The 23035-nt window shown below is 42.2% G+C and overlaps 1 protein-coding gene across 1 annotated transcript; it reads right to left on the bottom strand.

Moving 5' to 3' along the window:
* Nucleotides 1-239: 239 nt before the first annotated feature.
* On the bottom strand, nucleotides 240-22777 carry MOGAT1 (monoacylglycerol O-acyltransferase 1). Its single transcript, XM_009920514.2, has 6 exons — nucleotides 22538-22777; nucleotides 11457-11635; nucleotides 10834-11035; nucleotides 8007-8181; nucleotides 4253-4452; nucleotides 240-1128 (listed from the first exon to the last, which is right to left on the bottom strand). The coding sequence occupies exons 1-6, from the start codon at nucleotides 22629-22631 to the stop codon at nucleotides 974-976; spliced, it is 1005 nt and encodes a 334-aa protein (XP_009918816.1). The 5' UTR covers nucleotides 22632-22777; the 3' UTR covers nucleotides 240-973.
* Nucleotides 22778-23035: the final 258 nt, after the last annotated feature.

Below are 23035 nucleotides of genomic sequence, written 5' to 3'. Positions count from 1 at the left end.
CAATTACAGCTGTGTCACACTGCAAGTACAGCTTTCCACATACTTCCCCACATCTATTAGTGGGGAAGAAAAGGCATATATCAAGTACACTTTCCTTGGTGAAGTTTCAGAACTAGACTGAACGAACAGAGCTCCCCTTCCTTCTGTGGAAGGGCTTGACATATGATCATTTTTAATTTGCACAAGTTGTAAAGTTCACATGATTCCCACACTAGCTTCCTTGGTACACTTCTGTCCTGTGCCTGCCATGTCCTCCGAGGCTGGAACTACCAAACAAAGCTGCTTCATCCTCCAAACTGATGATTCAAAGCACAGCTTGTCCAAAAAAGTCACACTATTCAGCGCTTTCCACCAGCCAGCATATACATGCACACAGAGTACTCAACATGCTGTTCTCCTGCAGAGGGTTTGCTCTGCTCAATAACTTGGACAAACCACTTTTGCCGATACCCTATTCAGGGCAGAAAGCTCCTATTTATTCTTGAATTCACATGTAAATGGCTTATAATACCCATCTGCTAAAAACATACACCTCCATTTCTATGAAAGAGCAGCAGGGTTTTCTGGTATTCAGAGAACAACCTGATGTCATGTTTGATACATGCCGGTAAGTCTCTCAACTTCTAATCAAAGACTTCTCCGGGTTTACACTCTTCCTGCTTGTGATCTCATACCGGGGTTAGGTACCACGGTGGTAAGAACATCTGTGTGGAGCCTCCCACTAGCATTTCAGGTACAGATGAACGTAAAAGGACAACTCAAAGGAGCACTGGCTTCGAGGCTCACACCCTAAGGATTCCCCCCCCCCCCCCAAGAGTAAGATAAAAATCAATAAATCATCTAATAATCCTTTCTTAAAATTATTCCTTACACAAGGATAATTGCAGATTGCAAAATACAGATTGCAAGAAAGACATCTTTCAGCATACACTGGGTTTTTTCCATGAGATTTGGAATTACAAATTGTAATTTGCTACTCGAAAATGAGCGATTTATGCTCAGGGATCCCATAATTTCTTTTGTGTTCTTCAAATAATTTTCTTAGTTTCTGTAAGTACAATGCATGTAGCTGTTCAATCTCTTCAGTGGTGGGGTTCAAGTTCCGTTTTACAGGGATAGGGCTTCCCACTGTAAATCAAACACAACAGTGGCATTAGCTTCATTGATATCTCTTTTTAAGTAGAACTGCTTTCCCTCCTGTAACAGCTCCACCACAGCTCCCAACGAGGTGGCAGAATCACAGCACAATTCTCTTGCCCTAGGGCCTGATCCTGCCTTTCACAAACCTGAGCCCTGGGTCTGGTTCCTTCCTTCTGCTCCAGTTCAGATAAAATGAATTTAAAAACCCCATCATTTCAGTTTGGCAGCAAAAGAGCAAATGAGAAGGGGGTTAAGCTCTACCTTGAGGGAGCAGTTTACACTTCAACATACAATTCCATAGGCTATGTGCTGTCTTGCCATTGGGGTAGTATACCCCAAGTTCAAAACAGCATTTAAAAAAAATGTACCTTCTCACCATCTTCTGTTCTGATTACTAAAGGTATCCAATGTGAGGGACATGCCTAAGAGGACAGTGGTGCCCTCAACCACACAGCCACATGAACAGGACAGAAGGAAATACAGGTATCTTCTGATTTATTCAAAATGGGTATCGCTGCACCAGTGCCAGAAATGGTGTTGGGTACCTCAGCCTAGGGAGTGGTAGCACGTAAAACCCCCAAACCTGTAAGGTGTCTCTGAACCATCCACTGCCCACGAATATCATTCCAACTGAAATGTTCTCCAGGCACTGTGCAAAGCCTGCTACCTGCTCTGTTGGAGTGAGAGTGAGAGCATGGGAGGTAATTCTACAGAAGTCCAGAAGGCAGCCTCCTCCTCTGCAAAAAGCTATGGCTAAAAAGCCTGCAATACACTAAGAGAAGCTTCCCATGATCTCAGTCCTCCTTGTGTTGTTCAGTCACCATAGATTTTGACAGCTGTTCTTGCACTGGAGACACTGAGAGCTTAATAGACCTGACCAAGACTACAGAGGAAGTCTGTAGAAAAGCAGAGAGTTAAAAACAACCCCCATGAGCTTTTACAAAGGCACCTGAAAATCCCTTTCAACTGATGTGGCCACTTCAAATTGGATGGTGTTGGATAAAGGGAAGGGAAGTCTAGCCAGAACCACAAAGGGGCTGATTCTGCATGCTCCTGCTGCAGCTTCAGCTGCCAACAGCTCTCAGGCCCTGCACAGTGCTGAAATTCAGACTTTACATGGCTAGGGGTGGGAACCCAGCCCTGGATTGAGCAATACCTTAGGGGGAGTGAAATCAATATACATCCAATACAAGATTTCCAGAAGCATGACTGGAAACACCAAACAACCCCCAAGCCCTTCTGCAGCAGTCTCTTCTCCTAAAAGTGGAGATTTCTTGTGGAATTGGAAACCATACTCATCTTTTTAATTTTCTGCACAGCTTTAAGCAACCTACTTACTTGGATATTTTAGAGTTGATTCTATTTCTGAAAAGCAGTAACAGTTTTCAGGAAAAACAAAAGTACTTCACTTGTCAAGCCCAAAACACTCAGACTTCACAGACCTTGGTTTTGCTGAATTGCACCTTGTTGCTTTAGGAACCATGGCTTCTGAACCAGGAGGAAACTCGTCGATACCCTGCCATGTTGTCAACATGGCTAACCAGCTCGGTTGGAGCTCAGCATGACTCTGCAGTTTTCAGGGGCTGAGCTAACACTTTCAAAGCCATGTTGAGCCATACTGAGACCCTCTCCAAGAATGCAGAGACATGGTGATAGTTTCCAAACATGAGGAAACAGAGACACCAAAGGTAAGGGATTTCTTGAGATCATACAGCGAATTCTATTGCAAGACTCTGGTCTTGCTGATTTGAAGCACTCCTGTGCTTTAGCCATGGACCACCTCTGTCCTTGCAGTAAATATTACAATGATGAAGATTTGCCTCCAAGTAAAAGACATTTTAAGCTTCAGAACAGTCTCGATGTCATCGGCCCAAGGAAAAACAGCAGGAAAATATGTTGTTTTCATTCCAATGCTTTGAAAACTTTTTGGCTTTAAAATAAGTGACATTTTTAGCCTGCCTGTGCACAATGTGGGCTTTAAAAATCCAATCTTTTCTAAAACATTTAACTATATGCACTGATAAGATACAGAGCTGCAAGAAATTTAACATAAGAAGAGCTACATTTTTGTCTTAAACATTTTTATTTGATCTGTACTAAAATCAAATCATCCCTCCATTAAAGGGAGGGCCTTCTTAAATGTCCCTTGTGGAATACCAGAAAAGCTCAATTTACTTTTCTGTAGAAATAGGCTTCGTTAGTCCAGTTGGGTCAGAACCTATCTAAAAATGATTTATCTAAAATGTATAGACAACCAGCTATTCCCTTTGCGTGATGTCCAGCACAACTTTTTTTAAGGATGTGGCTGTCAATAGCACTAGTTAAAGCCATTATAAATCATAAGACATTCAGTCCTACACTCCAGTGAGAGTAGATGACCAGGGATGAAAGCTTTTGGGGAAAAAACTCTTTACCAAACTGCCTGTCAACATGGCATGCATGCCCTCAATTAAACATGAATGGATCTTTCCATGGGGAAAAAAAAACAAAAGAGAAGGAAACACCCTAGGGAGCTGCAATGCCATCTAAGCAGCACCCTGCTGAAGGGCTGCCGTAGAGCTGCTGCAAGGCACCCTCTCCCTCCCCTTCTCCATCTCTCCCCTGTCCCGATGAGCACTGGGTCAGGACTGCACCAGCTCCTCCCAGTAGCCTTGCTCTGGAGCACCGCTGTCGAGGCTGTGCATCAGCTGAAATACCCAACTGCTGCTTCTTTGCAGGACTAAGAAATTAAGGTGCCAGGCATCTTGCAAAATAACTGCAGCATCCAGAATCCACAGCAACAGCTGCAGAGCTGTTGCAGCCCTCTGGTAGAGACGGGACAGCCCCTTGGGTTTCCCTGAGGATTGCTGAGCATAGAAGCCTGTGAATCACTGAAGAATAAGATTTGGCCTGGGACAGAAAGGGGAATGGGAGAAAAAAAATCCCCTTATTTAATTGGGAGAGGACAGGCATTAAAAAAAAAAAAAAATTTAAACCTCACATATTTGCTTTAGATGCACGGTAACCAATTGTTTCTGTTAGAACAGATTTATAAATTTACACAGATACTAGTAGCACACTTATGCATTTTTAAACATTTGCAAAAGCATTAGAAAAGGCACAGGGAACTTACCAACAGTATGAATAGGTTGCCTGTAAGGTATTAAGCCAAAACTGTATTGAAATACTCCTCTAGCATGAAATAGCGGTAAAGCAAAGCCCATTATCTTTTGCAACTTCTCCTGTACATTTCTGAGCCATGAACCTTTGGGGTTTGCAACTTGCTTGAATAGTTCATTTTCACCAAAGGAAAACACCGGGACCAGATGAGCACTGTAAAACAATGAACACACTGAGAATCCCACATCAGCCTGCACTTGCACTGCGGTTCACATCAGCAGCATGGAAACGGTTTCACAATAACCAGCACAGAAAGCTTTGGCAGCTCTAGACTTCATCAGCAACAGGCATTCAACTCTTCTGATATGCAGCTGCTTTGAGTTTTTTGGGTTTGCAAAAAAAAAAAAAAAAAAAAAAAGTGATTGGCATATAACTGACAACTAGCTTTTGGGCAGTATTTAGCTGGTTGCTACCCATCGCAACTTTTTATGACGGCTCACCATCATAAAAAGGAATAATTGTATCTATCAAAATTATGATTATGATCTTATCCACCACTATTTCAGCAAGTCCACCCTTGTTCCACTGCATTTTCTCCCTTGGCAAGCAAAGAAGCCTCATTGCTAACCTTATAATGCTCCCAGGTGGGCGGTGTCAAAACCAGATCTTGGCTTTCCTCTCCCTTTTGACCGGAGTAATGCACGCACTTGATTTCAGCACAAAAACCGTGATAAAAACCAGACATCCTTACAGACATGAGTACAATGCCAAATTCCTCTGCTGTCCAATTCCCAGTGAAATCCTGCTTCCTCCAGACTTCTTCGAAAACACTAGCCTTCATCTATTATTACCAGAGGTCAAATCCTACCCACAGAAATTACACTAACTCATTTTGGCTCCTGCACAGCCTAATGAATTCTTATTCAGTTCATGAATCGGCTTGGGAGGAAGGGCACTGACTAGCTCCTGGACAAACTACTTAGGCTAATGGAATCAGTGCAGTTGACTCCAGCTGGCAAAAATGCCACTATATTTAAAACCTTGACTATAATATGCTTTTTGATTAACGCTTAGTTTCACTAAACAGTATTCTACACACTTTAAAGAAAAAAGACCAGGGTAATCCTAAGCAGTCTCTGAAGGATACAGAGGTGTTTTATTTGCTTTACTTAAGTCTTAGCTTCTATACCTTGGCTCCATTCAGCCCACACTATCTTTGAGAAAAACCTTACTGTAAAATAGCAGCATTGCTAACTATAATATTGTCAGAATGAATTACTGTAGAGCTCTGAATGCCTGAGGAGGATGCACTAAGGACAGAGCTGGCTAGAAAGTACTGTGGATAATCAAAGCCCACCTGTATGGAAAAAACAACTGCTTCTACAGCTTCACAAGCCTGAGGATCCCCAAAGACTATCATTCCCACTCACTATTCTGACTGGTGTCTGCTCAATGGTTCTTTCTCAAATAGAGCATATATCACTCAGCCATCTGTAAAGGAAATATCAGAAAGCCTGGTACATACTGTGGCTGTGTAAATACTCTACTTCTTACTACAATACTAAGACAAACAGGAACATCATGTGGTGCAATAGCACCCTGAGACTGTGGGATTTGTTTTAATCTGGTAAAGGCTCTTGCAAGATGCTCTGTAGGAGGTTCAGACAGAGAAATAAGTAACTTACGATTGTGAAACTAAAGATAAGTTAGCTGATTCATCATTTGTATCATGTCTTTAGGATTTCTTCACTTCATATCAGATATCTGTACTACCTCGGACCAAAATGTCTTTTCCAAAAGTGCAGAGGACTTCTGCTGACATGTTCAGACCCCAATTGACAAGTTCCTAGCTGAGGAACCACAGCTTCTCTGTGCTGGCAGTACAGGAGCCAGGGCCAGAGAGCACAGGGCTCCACATTGCCCCTTCCTCTCTTAGTATTTGATGCTGTAGATCAAAAGCACCAGAAACATATGCAGGCGCTGATAGCAGGTGGTTCTTCTCATCAGCCTCCTGCAAGCCTCTCTCGCCCTTTCATTTCTGCCTGAGTTGGAAGCTCATGTCACATTTTGTTAATTGTTAGAAACCAAATGTTAAAACCAGAAGCAATTACTGGATGCAGAGTCTTTGGACAAGAGCTCAGGACTGCTGACAGCGCTGCAAGAGCTGTAAAGGCTAGAGTCATACTGTCCTACTGTCCCACAGCCCTACTGTATAGAAATGAAGTCAGGATTCCTACGCTTCACGTAGAAGCGGTTTTTCTTGCCAGTGCTCAGATCCAGAATAACTTGCAGCCTGGTGGTTAAGGTGACCATGTGTGAGGTGTAGGTTTCAAGTCACTCAGGCAGAGACAGGCATTATCACCCTAGTGGAGTGCTCCAGACAACTAAGCCTCTTTCTTAAAGAGGAGGACCATCATTTGAAACAAAGGACTTGTGGCCATTCCTGTGTTTTGCGTCCTGATCTTCTTGTTGTGTGTTGGGGATGCTTTTGAAATCAAGGCCATGAGAGGCACAGGTGTATCTGGTTTCTCAATCCAAATCAGTTTAAATGAGAAATAAACACCAATCTTTGATCTGACAGATCAGACATCTATGGACATGCTCAAAAAAAGGGCACCTAAATATTCTTCTAAACTTTATGGATAAAAAATAAAAGCTACTAATAGTGTTTAGGATCCCACTGGATTAATCAGCAGCTGAGCAGAAATTGAGTGAAGACTCATTTAGGCACTAAAGTCCTAATTTAAATAAGCAAGTGCTGTTTCTGGGTACAAATTAGACCAAAATGTTACTTTCTATTGGAGAACAGGTCCTTTATGAGACTCCTAGTGATATGTATAAGAAAGCCTCTTGGAATTTTGATACAGAATAGTTTCTAGGAAAAATGGACCTTAGCATGCTGTGTGAAAACAGAGCGCTTCTTCTCAGAGACCACCTTTTTTCCAGTTAATAGTTTAAAAAACTGTTACAAATTTCTCAAGACAAATATTTTTTTCTCATTGCTTCACATGTCAATATGTAATTGTGGGAACTGTTCAGAAAGCTTAGCAGGAACAAGTCACTGGTTCCAATATTTCTAGTATACAAGACATCTAGACCAGTCCAGAACAAATGCAATAGCTTATACTACGTAAATATCTCAAAAGATATTAATACCATCTCTGTTTAGTTACACACTGATGGCTGATAGTAAAAAAGTAAGCTAGTTTTTCTTGATATTTTCACCAAAAATTCCCAGAAACTTACTTTTGCAAATAACAATCTTCAAAAGAAAGTATTTAGAATAAAGGTGAAAACGAGTCTTCCTAGACCACAGTTTTCAGAGATTTAATAAAACAGGGCATAGCTTTCTCTCTTTTCTTTTTTTTGTTTGTTTAAAATGATAAGAAAATTCTATCTTAATATAACTTAAATTTACAGAACAGAAAACAGAATGTCTGCTCCACTCAGCAGTAACAGCCAAGATTTACTAATATTCTTTCATAATTCTTACTCTTTGCTAGTGCAAAAAACAACTGAAACAAAACACCAAGATATGCTAATAACACCTACTCCTTATAAATTATGAAAGTCAAAGGGAGTTTGCAACACTCCCAGATTGGATCTGGGTGGACAGACTGGGTCCTATGCCAGCCATCTGCACGTTCTTAGGCAAGTAACTCTTTCAAATTCTAATTATATGAGTTTACTATATAATATGAACTATATTTAAGAATCAATCTGTATTCAAAGCATGCTTACTACAGCAGCCCAGATGGGAAACCTACCCATGTTTCAAGGCCATTTTAATAAAGCCCTTCCTCTTGAGGATGTTCAAAGTTAAACTTCCAGGATGTGCATTCAGAGATTCCTCTGCTCCTCCGATCACAATGATGGATGCGTGGCCGCCTCCTTCGTTATTCAGCACATACGAGACACTCTCCTTGGATGCAGAAACCATTCCTTCAGGAACAAACATTTTAAGAGTGACCACAGGTTCTTCATGTGTAAGTACAGTGGAATTTAAGAAATATTTTTAAATATCTAAATGATGTTTCAAAATGATTACAGCACAGGACAGAGTTCAAAGATTTGGTTTCAACACCCTCACTCTGCAACTGATTTGGTCTTAGGTAAGTCCTTTGATTTCACTCTGATGAGCTAAATGCTGTTTGCCTATCACAGGGGTTTTGAGATCTTCAGGTAAGAGTGTGCTCTTCTGCCAGCTTAACTCCCCCTGAGTGAGATTCTGTGCCCGAGAACGGAAGAGTTGAATGGCAGCAGATACTGTTGAGAGGCAGCAGCTAAAGCCATACAGCAGGTGCATATAAGCACAGGCACAGAGGGTTTAACAGAATGAATAGAGGACTTGTGAACTCAAACATGGATCTACAGTGCCAAGCTGATCCCCTTCTTTCTTTTCAAAGCTATAAAGCAGCAGCACCATCTAAGGCAATGGCATGACAGCAGCAAAGAAGAAGAAAAGGCTCACGTGTACCATTTCCAATGCCTACATCAGCTCATTCTCTGGTAACCAGGACCTGGCACTCATCAGTCTATTTAGGCTAAAACAGCAGAATATATTAAGCTTTCCTGGTACTCCTAATACTTCTAATCAAAGGCACACTGCTGTACAAGCCTTTAACATCGACTTAGGCCTTGGCCTGAACTTGGCGCTTTGGAAAATCCCCTAACAGATATGCACCTGTTCCCTCCAGAGTTCCTTTGTGCCCTAAGTTTTACTTCAAAGGCTGACAGTGGTCCCATTTACCCAGAAGCCATGTTTAATTACATTGTGTGCATTAATATGGTCTAAATGACAATTTAGAGATCAAGTCTAGTCTGCGTTGTTGTTGGTTTTTACAGGGCTGGTATCAAAGCATGCTCTTTTGGATGCTAAGCAAAGACTTCATCTCCTGTTACCCGTCTGCTTTTTTTCCTATTAGGGACATTACAACATGGATTATGAAAATCTCACAAGAAAGGCAAGATGATTGTGATCTAGTTTTGACAGCTGGCCACCACGAGGAATTGCTTCCTACTGCAGCAAGTTCAGACCTCAGTAAAAAGCTACTTCCATTTGCCATGTATGTCTTCACAGTCACTGTTACTCTGAAAAACGCAGCTGACCCAAGACTCACAAATAATTTGAGTGATGCTTGTTCACCCATCAGCATGCATTTTCTCTGGAAGAGAAAGCAAGAGCCACTGTCTTTCCCCAGGACAAATTTATCTCCCCACTGAAGCAGAGATGTCAGCCCACATGCAGGGCACTGTTCCCCGCTCACCACTCAGCAGCTCAGTAGTGCTACAACTGCTTTTCCCGATGACGACAACTGCAGCCTGGCAGGCTTCAGAAACAAGAAGCAAAAGACTAGGAGATGAAGCAATGTGCTAGGAGCATGGCTTTCAGTAGATGGAAGATTTTGCAAGTGTTTTATGATTTGACTGATAACCTGCATTATACCAAAGGTCCCCTCTGGTTTATCAGCTACATACCTGTGAAAAATGAGCTACAATGCTGACTATGCTTTAGCATGCTTTTTACTCAGGTTGCTTCTCATCTAGCAGGTAAATATTTGTTCCTATGGGTCAAGATGCCAAAAACATGTAAACGTGACTTCCAGGCTAGGCAGTGTTTAAAACTGTCATCTTCCACCACTGCCAATTCCTTCACTTTACAAGCCTGAAAGAATCCCCTCAGAAATAATCCTTGCATGGAAAGGCATTCTCTGGCATATTGAGTATACATGGATATGCAATTCTGATATTAACCTGAACAACATGCTAGGCATGTTTCTACGAATGGAGCAGTTGAATAGCTTATCTGACATCACAGTGTCTGTGGTGCAGTCAGGAATAAGAGCTAGATCTGTCTCCCAAACCTAGTCTTGTGCACCAGACCATACTTACTTAAATGCTCTAGTTTAATGAATTTAAGTAAAATAACTCCTGTATTAAACCACTGGGGGGGAACACTAGTCCTGATTTCATTATACATTCTTCTGTTCCCCAAACTTTATTGCTTGTTATTTTTATCTTTTATTACTGCAGTACCAGTCATGAATATCACCTCTTTATGACAAGCACTACTCAGAACAGAGAAAAAAGGTTCCATCTTTAGAGTTTATATCTCTACTAAAATTACACAAATTTGCAACATGGGACCTCAGTCAGAAGTAGGTAGTTAACTTTTGACTAGAAAGATATTTGTAATGAGTAGGACTTTAAGCCCTTCAGGTAAGAGATTATCCTCAATTTGTTTTACAAGTGTCTGTGCAATGACTAAATAACATTATAAATTAATATGTTCTTCTCATAAATAACTGGTACTCTGTACTGCTGTCTTGTAGGTCAAGGGAAAAACAGCAATATTTTTTCAGAAAGAAAAAAAAGCTCAGTGATATAGTTTAACAAAACTATTAATAAAACCTTACAAATTGTTTTGCAACAACAGTTCATCATAAAACAGAGGTTTAATTTAGCAACAACACTGATCTTTCTGAAGTGAAAGTACTTACCATTTATAGGCACAGGAACAGACATTACATTTGAAGCAGAAGCTATAATACAGAGCAACAGCTGGGACATTCTGCTTTTACCTCTTTTACCTACCAGCACTCATTATGTATTCTCTGAAGAAAGGACAGCCAAACCAGATGGGCATGATATGAAGATATGGAGTAAGCCCAGGAAATAAATTTTTGAAACTTGGACCGGTGCAAAAGTTTCCAAAGGCTCCAGCTACAAGGACCCCATGAGGGTGAAAGCCAAGTAAGTAGTTGTGATTTGGATTCAGATCTGAAGTTTTTATAAGCTGAAAAATAGAGACAGTGGGGGACATTATGATACTTACCTCAGAAAGATTCTCAAAAAACAAGTATAGAGATTGCACATTGACAGGACACAGAACTGATGACAATTCATGTCCTTCTGAGCACTTTAAACTATTGTCCTGTTTTACAGCTGAACAAAGTTTAAATAGATGTGTCTTAAGATACTGGGTCTAGCATTTACTGCGCTGAGGCATTATCTTGTGACACAAGAGTCTAAGTAGAAAATCAGCCCCTGCCCCTTTTTGTCACTAAATCTCAGACTTCCCATGTTTTAAGAAGTTCACCCTGGAGTAAGTATTAGAATTTTACAAAAGACGAGCCTTAGACATTTGTCCACGCTCATAGCTATTCAAGTTGTCTCTGTTCCAATGTTTACAGTTCTGTGAGAAAGCCTTTACTCACATGAATGGGAAAGTATTCCCTAAAGTACTTCCAAACAGTCCAGTTTCTGACCCACTGGGACCGTCTGCCCCCTGTGCATGGTGTTTCCCAGTCGAGGTAGAGCCACAGCAGGTACAGAACAGCGAGGAACCAGAAGTTGCCCAGGATCAGGATCACGAAGAATCCACAGCAGAACTCTGCTACAAGAAACAAAAAAGGAAACCATAGCAAGCATTAATCACACCTGTCTCCTTTTAAGACCTTGAATTCCCAGCCCTGATATTGTTATTACAGGTGCTACTCAAAACGCATACAAATTGAAGTTAGCTTATTCCATATTGTGTGAATGTTGTTACACTGAGAGTGAAACACCTACAAGGGTGTATCACCTCAGTTCGTATTTCTTACTCTACTGCACAACTGGATGAATAAGCCTAAGATGATGCTGGTTTACTTTAATAAAACAAAGCATGAGCTGAGGACCAACACAGCTGTCTTCTCCCTGTGGTGAGAGTGAACGCTAATGTTCGGTAGAGAGCATCTGGTTTACCTAAGGCAGAATAAAAGGAGACAGCAAGAGCTAACAGAGATGTGATGCTCCAGTGAGCGAGAAGGGAGGAGAGCTGGGGAAGGAAAGAGGGGAAAGGGGGGCACAGCAAGATCTCTTTTCTAATGAGAGTAGTGTCAGGCAATCATTTTCCCTTTGTGTTTCTTAACTCTTCTACCTATAAAATAGGGATGGTAGTTCTGCTCCCTGTGAAAAGTGCTCTGTGACTGGCCAAGAAGATGCACTAGATGAGACCAAACCATTAAGAGGTTCACTTCAGCCTCTAAAGGTGTCACTGTAAGTGGAAGCTCACCATTGCTATGGGAACACATTAAGTCCTGATACTTTCAGACCCAGGTTAATAAGAATTGTATCACTACTGTAGTAAGATGTTACATAGGAAGTGTATTATACACAATTCAGAGCCAGAAAAAGTTGTTTAATTAAACACAACGTGTTACTTTTGGGCTCAACCCTGAAATAATTATTCAGAGAAACTCCCTATGGAAACTTGATCTTTCTAGGACTTGCAGAATTTTGCACTCTCGCTGCAACTCAAGCAGCTATGGATGGAGTTGGCTGAAGCGCTGTACAGCGGTACCTGCTGCTCTCCACACTGTAGTACACCCTGCAGTACACCCTGCAGCAGCCTGCTCGCTATGACGTCTTGTGAACAAAATGCATCAGGCTCGCAGATCAGAGTAATCCAGCAGATGCTGAATTCCAGGTTTGCAAGGGAGCCAGAGCTTTAACATCATGTATTTATCTGTTGGCAAGCAAAACAGGACCCAGACCTCATTGGAAGTCTCAACAGGCAGAGTTCTATGAAACAGGTGTTTCTCTGTGGTATTTCATATGTCCCACAATTGACTGGCTTTCATGAGGGCAATATCCTGTTACCTCCTAAAAGGAGTGTCGTGGTTTAGCCCCAGCCAGCAACTAAGCACCACACAGCCGCTCACTCGCTCCCCCCATCCAGTGGGATGGCGGAGAAAATCGGGAAAAAGAAGTAAAACTCCTGGGTTGAGATAAGAATGGTTTAATAGAACAGAAAAGAAGAAACTAATAATGATAATGATAACACTAATAAAATGACAACAGCAATAATAAAAGAATTGGAATGTACAAATGATGCACAGTGCAATTGCTCACCACCCACCGACCGACACCCAGCCAGTCCCTGAGCGGCGATCCCCCGCCCCCACTTCCCCGTTCCTATACTAGATGGGACGTCCCATGGTATGGAATACCCCTTTGGCCAGTTTGGGTCAGGTGCCCTGGCTGTGTCCTGTGCCATCTTCTTGTGCCCCTCCAGCCTTCTCGCTGGCTGGGGATGAGAAGCTGAAAAATCCTTGACTTTAGACTAAACACTACTGAGCAACAACTGAAAACATCAGTGTTATCAGCATTCTTCGCATACTGAACTCAAAACATAGCACTGTACCAGCTGCTAGGAAGACAGTTAACTCTATCCCAGCTGAAACCAGGACAAGGAGTTACACCAGTGAAACACATTGAGCTAAATACGTAAGTAAATAACAGAAGTACATCAGGCAATAATTTGGCTAACACAATGTAAATATTACCAGAACTGATAACTTTGAAATAAGCAGATGGACCAACAGTAAAAACCATTCATCCTAGTTAAGATCAGCTTGATTCAAGAGAGAGATTATTTGGGCATTCAAAACTCAGAGCAGATTCCCTATACCAAGTAGGTTTCAAGCTGCTGAAATTCAGAGCTTAACTTGGTCTATGGGCACTCTTGTGTTTCCTCCAACCAGAATACTTATTTTTTCTGAACTTCAGCCAACTTTCCCTTGTGCCTAGTTTGACTGTGCCTTCAGAGCAGAAATTGATTCATTGTCATGGCATAACTGAGAACTACTGCAGAATCCAGTAGCAGACAGAGCAAGCAAAGCTGCTGGTTAGATTAAGTAGGAAAGAAAGGGATGAACATTCCCATTTCTGGCAGGGAAGGAGCAGAAGAAAAAGGAATTGCATTTGCTCCAAGGAAGAGAGAAGGGAACAACCATAAACAAAACCAGAAGCAGGATCAAATCTACTTTTTTGAAGGATAGTCCACTCTTCAGTACCATCAGTACAGAAGCTCATTGCTTCCTGCTTAAACAGGCAACCATGGTCTTGCACAGAGAAACACTTCAGCAAGAGCACTAGAAAAATACCACAGCTAACTGAGGCCCACAGACTTCCAAAGTCAATGTGGAAAACTCCCCAAAGCTGCAACAATGAGTTCTAGGGAACATCATTATTGGAGCACGAGTAACACAGATGAAAGATGACACTCAATTCCACTGCTTCGGAGGGAGAACTCACTGGGAATCCCACACCAGCAACACTTAAGATAGGGCACAGGAATATTTTGAGGAAAAGTCATTACTTGCTCTTTGAAGAAGAGATCCTGAAACTATAGACATTTCTAGGAATGCTAATCTGGACAGGATGCCAAGGTTCACAGTCCAAGTTTGGATGAGAAGGTTTTTTAATTGCCATAAATCTGTTAATTTCAAGTTGTTATGCAAAGTTGCTAAGTATTTATATTTCCTACCCTCCCTTTCAGAAGGACTTTTGGCTCAGTGCAGAATCACATGGTGTTTTACTATCAGTTTCCTAGCCAAATGGCTGAAAGGTGCTTTGGATCAAAGCATCCTTGCTGTGAGAGCTAATTAAATCAGCAGTGAGAAGTGCCAGATAGCAGTATTTAATACTATACAGGGAAATATCCACAAGATCAACAAGCTCACTGCTCTGCTTTAGCTAGAACACGTTCCTGTGTGCATGTAAGTTATGGGGAGGTAAGTACGCTGTCAGCACTTCCTAAGGGGAGCTCAGCATCTTGTAGGACAAAGCCAATTTATTATTGCATTCACAATGAGACATGCAAAGCAAATTCCTTTTACCATACCTCCTCATTATTTCAACGCATTAACAGCCTGCAAGATGAGTTAAACACTGATGACTCAAAACCAATGAACCTATAAACACAAGCCCAGATTTTTCTCCTTCAGAGAAGACAGCAAGTAAATAAATGACAACCACTTTACCTAAATTCATAAAAAAATTCCAGGCAAAGGGTGAGTAACTTGGAATTTGTCACTTTACTATATCATTGCCTTCTTAGATGTAGTTCCAGTCTACAATGTAAGCATAATTTTTTGCTTCAACTTGAATTAAAGCTTTGAAAATATTTCTGTGGTGTATTGGAACAGTGGGGGGAAAAGGAAATATGGATTGAAAGACAAATCCCTGCCATGGGACTCTGAACATCCTGTTTGCCAGCTAACATTGGTGAGTCTCTTTTCCTCCATTTCCCCATTTACCACATGTAGATAATCACCTGTTGCAAGAAATCGATGAAAAATATTATATATAATGTAAGCTAGCAGCACAGGCAGCCATCCTGCCCAATTATGTTTGGATACCTGATGCTTTACTCAATAAATAGGCTCTGAGTTTGCAGCTCTGGGCACCAAATTAATAAAATAGTTAAATACCACAGAGATAGGAAGTAGGAAAACAGCACACTGGGTGAGGAAATACAGGTGATCCCAGCAACTGGAAGCTCCAAATGCATTTGCAGTTACTAAGGAGTCAAAAATGTTTGAATAATATCTATTGTGAGGGCCACCAAATCTAAGACTCTCCACTAGAAGAAAAGCCTCCCATCACCCTCAGAGCAGTCACAGATCATGTCCGGCCAGTGCAGTGTATCCTAGGTGGCCAGGGTGCTCGTCTCAATCCAGCCAGCACTACAGGTGTATACCATAAAGCCATGTACCCCATAAAGCCATGCAAACCAGTTTGCACTGAGACCTCCAGACTGCTCAGCAATTCAGGTCTGAACTATGAGCCAGTTCCTGCTGTTTCCCACATGCTCTTAGAAAAGCTTTCTCTAAGCATGTTGTGCTGCTATGTCTTAAATGAGCTGGAGAGTTTCAGAGTTCAGCAATTTGAGCCTCATCCCACAAAGGACATGATAATCAGAACATCTTTATCACACTGGCTTTCTAGTGAATACACAGGTAGAAATGCTATTTTTAATATTTATACTTCTCTGGGCTTTATGAGTGCATGTGCATAACAATACACAAAGCAAACTGAAAAGCTCATTTCTTACATCTGTTGTCACAGGGGAAAAAAAAAGAAAGATGGCATATTCAACAACCACAGTGATGTACCTACAACAGAAGAGTCCTTTCCTCACCTGTAGTCTTCAGAGCAGCAATGCCTCTGAGCTGGGTGCCTGAGGAACAGAACATTGGAGGCAACACACAAGGAGAATTGCATAGCGATGTTTTCATCCCTAATGAACATTTGCTCCTCTCTATTATCCCTCAAGGTACCACTGATAAGTTGATTTTGGCATTAAAAAAATGATTCTCCCCTCCTTGGTGGATTCTTTCATTAGAAGAAAAGAAAAAAAATTTAAAATCAGCCTTAATTTCTGGAAATGCTTTCTAAATTATTTATAAATGGTAAAGAAAGGGATAGAAATTTAAATGAAGTATAACACATACAGCAAATGGACTCCAAGTGTCCCACCAAAGGAACACCTGAGACAACAGGCAACACCTGAGAGGAGGCAACCTGCCAAGGCAACAGTAAGCAAGTTCATGCCTCTGCAGAGTATTGCTCTGCACCTTTTATGTAGAAAGTCTCTTTTTAAAAAATGGAGTCATAATGTTAAAACTATCCTGTTTAGACCCTACTAGTCTGTGCTATTCTGTCAATATACAGATTTCCACCAGAAGCACAGGAACTTATTGCCACTTCTCACCCATGGCAGATATGGACTCCCCAGCAAAGAATAAGCTAGGAATTTATTTAAACTAACTGGAAAACTGTTGAAGCCCACAGGAATTTGGTAGCCATCTTCAGGACTGAGGTGGTAAGGAGGTCAGCATTTGTTGAATACGTATCAGTCTCCTGTAGAGGAGGTCCTATGTCAGTTTATTGGTCACAACTGGGAGCCCCAGTCACAAGGATATTTGAGCATTCCTATCAAGGGAGCTGTATTTCAACACTACTACAATAACAAATACAAACCCTCAGATGCCAAGGTTTGGAGGCTGGTTTAAAGGCTTGTTTACTCTGGAATTTGGTTCCGGTTCCCAAGCAAGCAGACCTTCCATTGGCAAATACTGATAAACTAGAGATACGGAGCATTAGGCTCTATTGACTTGTAGATAGAGTGGTCTGGATGCAGTAAATCCCCAAGTTACTAATTACCAAATCCTGAGACAGCATGCCAAATTTAGGCTACATATTTCCTGTTTCTTTTATTTCTCCTTAGGCGTCCACGACCAGTTACATTCACATACAGGCTGCCAAGCCAGGGCCTCTGGCCTGACACAGCACAGCCATTTTTCTCTTCTTATTCTTGAGAGATACAAACAAATATACACGGAGACATGGTTAAATTCCCTCCCCAAGATGTACGTAACAGAGGTAGCATTCCTAGAAAAACTAGTCAGTCAAGCATCTGTAAGTACCCTGTTATTCTCTGTGATCACACATCAGTCCCTGCCCATGGGCCAGCAATAAGCTTCATGGATAAATGAATACAGACTGACAAAAACAAGTAGCAATCCCAGCCAGCTTGCTAGGAAAGGCTCATAGAGCTTAGCTGAGTTTTCTTAGGTATCAAAAGAATGTTTTTGAAAAATGGCTTTGAGGAAGAATGAGACCATTTTAGTTAGCCAGCTACAGCTGATGAATTAAATCAGCACCAGATAACAAAACATTATGACATATTTGGGGAAAAGGTTATTTTTTGCTTTAGCACATTACACTGACACCTGCTTTCTCAACACTTCTTGAGTCACTTATTACTCCGGCAGCAACGTCTCACTCTGTGGCAAATGTTTCATCATTTCTATTATTTTGGGGAAGCCAGATCCACAACTCAAAACTGTCTCCAGCCAAGTTCAATTAACAGAGTGCTTCACCCTACATGCTACATGCACAGGAGTTTAATCACCAGAGAACAGGATGTACTTTAATACACACCAATGTCTTTAGCATATTATTTTGTGGCTTCACGCACATTAAAGTATACCTTTTATTATGTACTGATTTTGTATTATTAAGTATTTTGCAAATAAACACAGGGGTGCACGCACAACAGTCCCTTCCTAGGTCCCCAGTAAGGAGAAGACGAGCATGCCACTGCTGGACCTAGAAAGTGAACCATAGAAGATGCATCATTCTCCCTTACCACCACCCTGCCTCAAAACAAAATCCTGGTATCCTTTTCATAGGGTTAAACTCTCTCTCATTTCCATCTCTCACTGTCTGTACCAAGACACCATCACTCCACCCAAGTTACCTAGTTCTGCATTTGATTTTGTACATGCTCAAATTCCACTGTCCCTTTTCACATCAAATGCACAGAAGCTGGCAGGGGAGAAGTTCACCAACTCACTGTCTAGTTTTATTTTCTCCAAAACGCTGTCCTTTGATTTGCACAGATTAGAGAGGAAGAAAAACAAAAGGCTAAAGCACCTGCAAAGCAGCACTTAAACTAAATCTCATTGATTTTTTCCTTGTTTAAATTGTTTTGGCTTAAAATGAGCCCTTTGATCTACCTCCTGCCTAGGTACTGATCACCTCCAGATACAAACTGAACTGCACTCACAGATGTGCAGTAGCAAGGCACGCAGCTCACGCCTGCAGCATGCTTACATACCAAGGGTAAATCGCTGCTCAATTACTGTGCAAGAAACAGAAAACCTACACTGGATTCTACCAGGGGGATATCAGACATACTACTAACTGCAGCAGAATTAATTCAAAGTTCTCAAGAAAAAAACAAAGATTTCATGCTAAACACCAGTGACACCTGTTGCATTCATTAACAGTCCCAATTTCTTTTGGGTATATGTACCATAAAACCTACGGTACAAAACGGGAGTGATGTAACCTCTTTGCTCTTGCCTCCAGTTGGTCTAGCAGCACTTACAAGCTTGGAGATTACCTTTCTCCAGGTGATTTTCTGCCTGGGGTTGGCCTGGACAAGGGCACAGAGAAATCACAAGCAGGTTATCAGCACACAGCTTCATGGGCAGACACGATGTGAGTGCTGCACGAGCCTGGAACAGGGCCAGACCTGCCCCCAGACTGTCAGCCCCTGGCCAAGCCGCTGAACCTCTAATAACAGTAATTACAGGCATAAAACTACATCTACCAATATTTTCTGTTTCAGCTTTTTTTCTGAAGTAGGTACTCTGAAATTGCAAAACTTCATATATTTGCTGTTTCAGCAGCAAAATGCTAATGACTTGAAATTATGCTTCAGCCTAAAGCTGTTTTGGATTTCTGCTTAATACGGCAAGAAACAGCATCATTTTAGCATTTCCTGTTTTTCAGTTTTCATAGCTTTATTCTTCTAGACTCCAGGCCAATACCACTCTTCCTTTAAAAGAAGGAAGCCTATTTAAAACACTTGCCTTTTTCATGGGACTTTACCTAAACTGTTTTAGCCTGCTGCACTTAGAGCACATGAGATGGGAAACTATACGGCAGTTTCAGCTGGCACACAGTGGGAAACTGCTAGATGGGCATCTCTCTTGTCTAATCCAGAAGCTCTTAGATACAGATCACAGTGTTTCAGAACTTATTTTTGCTTCTGCTGTCATACCCCTGGATAACTAGCAAAAGAACCACTGCTACAATGAAAACTTGTCTTTTCTGCTTGAGGGCAAACTTTGGCAGCTTGCAGAACAGAGCAGGGAAGCACAGGAACTTACACCCAGAATTTTAAAGAGGTTCCTTTTGTATGTAATGAAATTCGGTACACATCTGTACAGCTTTTTTTGAGGCAGAGGCATGTTTATTCTGCCTACCCTCTACAGAAAAAGCAATGTATCTGAGTGCAGACCCAGCCCATGCCAGCACGCTGTGGGAAGAAGCAGAACCTTCTTGTTTGCACCATGCTAGTGCAGCTATTTTTTCAGTATTTGTTGACTGATTTGGTCTTTCTACAAGTGGCGGTGAGATTCACAGTCTACAACAACTATTACATATATATGTATTTCAGGGCAACTTGTGAATAGCCTCTAGTCACGCAAGCAAGAGGGCATTTTCAATCGTGAATTCCATGATATGACAAAGCAAGCCTGGAGAGCAAGGGGCAAAGACCACCACAATGTCCTTTTTACATTAAATTCAGCTACTCTTAAGGATCTCAGCCAGGAAGATAAAACCAATGCTTGATTTTCAGAGTCTTCTATCCAAGTCACATTATGGATTCTAAGTTGTAATAGATTCACGTTTCCCCTTACGGCTTACTCCATGTGCCAAATCATGTTTTCACATGTCACTTCCCAGATTTAAAGGATATCATTACCCAATTCAGCTTTTGTCTTTCAGGGCACTGATTTTTAGAGTTATCTTACTTTATCTGTTAGTCCTATTGGTCCATTTTATTAAGCTATGGCATCTCACCATATACCTAGACGGACAACTTTAGGAACTGAGCCAGTACCCTATTTATTCACTGCTCTAAACAGAATCCCTATAATAATGAATCATTAGTTATCATATGGTGTTATCTGTTCATGTTTTCACTTGCAGATATTTTTACCTAAGAAAGACTGACTCTACAGAAGATCTTGCTTGGTATAAACTAGTTCCAGCCATATACCAACTCCCAAACAACACCTACGCCTCCAGCCTATCCTGTGATGAACTGACAACAGTATTTCACTTGCACTGGGGCATGCCCTGCATAATTTCAAAGTGTCACTTCAGAGCTCAAGAGCTTACAAACGATGTTTCCATACTTTGCTCAGCAGACCAAAAAAAGGCTGAAAAATCCAGACATAATGGCAACCCAGAATGTCAGAAACCAATCCATTTTTAACTACTTTAAGTCATTTAGGATTCAGCCATCTGAATTTTCCTGGCGTTAAGTGAAACCTTTTGGCCAGATCACTCCAACTGTCCTATGACTGAAAGGGTACGCCTACAAAATGACAAGGTCACCTTGGATAGCTCTAAAGATAAACATCCCCAGGAAAGCACAAGCAGATGATTATTATTAGAATCAATTTGTCCACGAAAATTCAAGCACTCCTGCAAACAGATTTTTTTCACGATCATGTACACTCACTATATTCAACGTAACCAGCCATAAGACCAGTTCCTTGTTGATTTTCCTTGACATTTATTCCCAGGCAGTGCCACCTGCAGAAGACAGCTGCCTACTTCTCCCACTGAACTCCAGCAAGAGTGGATTTTCTGCAGCCCAATCACTTCTAGTAAGCACAGAAGGATGTGATTTTCTGCAGCAGCATTGTTACCAACCAGGCTAGGATAAAAAAATTGTTTCCTTCCATTGCCACTCAACTTCTACTGCATTATCATTAGACTGGAGTAATGGCATATGCCAAGATTAACTCAATAACAGAAAATTAAAAGCACAGGCTATTTACAACATAGCCACAAACATGAACTGTTTATAGTCCAACCACATATAATTTGGAGGTAACAAAACAGCCAAGTGCTAGGGATAAATCTGTGAAGGTGCTTCACACTCTCCATGCTTCCCCCACACACCCAAATCTTTCAGGTGTGGGCTAACAACCTAAAAAATTGTCTGAAAGACATCAGACCATCATCTGAATGGTACTGTATTTGCAAGATATACAAGGAAGAAACGCACACATTCCTTTCCTCCTTGTAAGTCCTAAAGCATAGATGATTGTAAAGCGTTCCAACATTTCCAGTAATGCACAGGTAGTCAGTTGCTCTATACCTCGGAACAGTTTTGTTCCACTCTGTTCAATAATCGCTTCCATTGATCTGGTCCAGGAGAGTTAAGGCTTAGCTTACCTTATCAAGTGACTCATTTTATCAAGTTCAACATAACCACCCATGAGAATAAGATTTGCTGCCGTGAACAGGTGTTTAGTGCTAGGAGTCTATTAAGAAATTAAGAAAATTCACTATAGAGGAATAATCAGAGGAAAAAGTTTACCAAGTAAAATTGTTAAGAACACTTACTTAAAGCACGTGAAGACACTTTTCATAAACGTAAGGAAGTGGCTGCATTTAAGCCAGTTCACTGTCAATCCTTAAATTTCGTCACCTAGTTAAATGAGAATTTTATTGAACTGCAGCATATAAAGTTACTTTACAAAATTGGTAATGAAAACAGCATTACTCATGTACCAGCCTTTACGCTCACGTTCAGTAAAAAGTTGTTAGTTGTCAGAAACCTACCAGGCGTCTCAATGAGAAGACGCAGTCACTAGCTTTTTAAGATCATATTTGAAAAAGAACCCATAGAAAGAAATAGATCCCCCAAAAGAGAAAAAGCCATCCAGAGCTTCCAGGGAAGAGAAGGCCCAAGCCCAGAAGTGTGATGCTCTCGCCCGCCCAGGAACAGCCAGGGAGCCGCTCGCCACCTGGGCACCTTTCCTCCCACGTGGAGTGACACAGACCGATGCCCACGGGTGACGCTGGTTAAGGAAAAAGCCGATTCTTTCCCTTTTCTCTCTGGGGCAAGGGCTGGAAGGAGGAAGGCTGTTACCCAGCAGGAGGAAGGAGAAGATCCACTGCAGCACGGCGATTGTCTGGATCCTCCTCTTTAGGGGGATGTTGATGGGGGCAAACTCGACCTTCATGCTGACGGCGGGAGAGCAGCGCGGAGAAGCACGGACCCGCCGGCTCCGGCTCCGGCTCCGGCTCCAGCCCCAGCCCCAGCCCCAGCCCGCCGCACCTGCCCGCCGCCGCGCCGCTCTGCCGCCGGCAGCAGCGGCCCCGGCTTGCGGCGCAGGGACGCGCCCCCGCCCGCCGCCGGCGCTGCCCACGGCCCCGGCGCGGCTGCGGGCCCCTGGCGCGGCCCCGGCAGGCGGGGACGGGGAGGCGGCCGCCCCGGCGCAGCCCGCCCCGGCCGCAGGAAACCAGATCCCGAAGCAGGAGCGGGCCGAGCCCCGCCGAGGACGCCGGCCAGGCGAACGCCGCTACCCGCCCTCGCCCGCCCTTGTCACAGAAACGTCCGAGACCCCGGCCCAAATCAACGACACCG

This window comes from Haliaeetus albicilla, chromosome 9 (assembly GCF_947461875.1).
Source record: "Haliaeetus albicilla chromosome 9, bHalAlb1.1, whole genome shotgun sequence".
Lineage (NCBI taxonomy): Eukaryota > Metazoa > Chordata > Aves > Accipitriformes > Accipitridae > Haliaeetus > Haliaeetus albicilla.
This window is presented reverse-complemented; position numbering and strand designations above follow the sequence as displayed.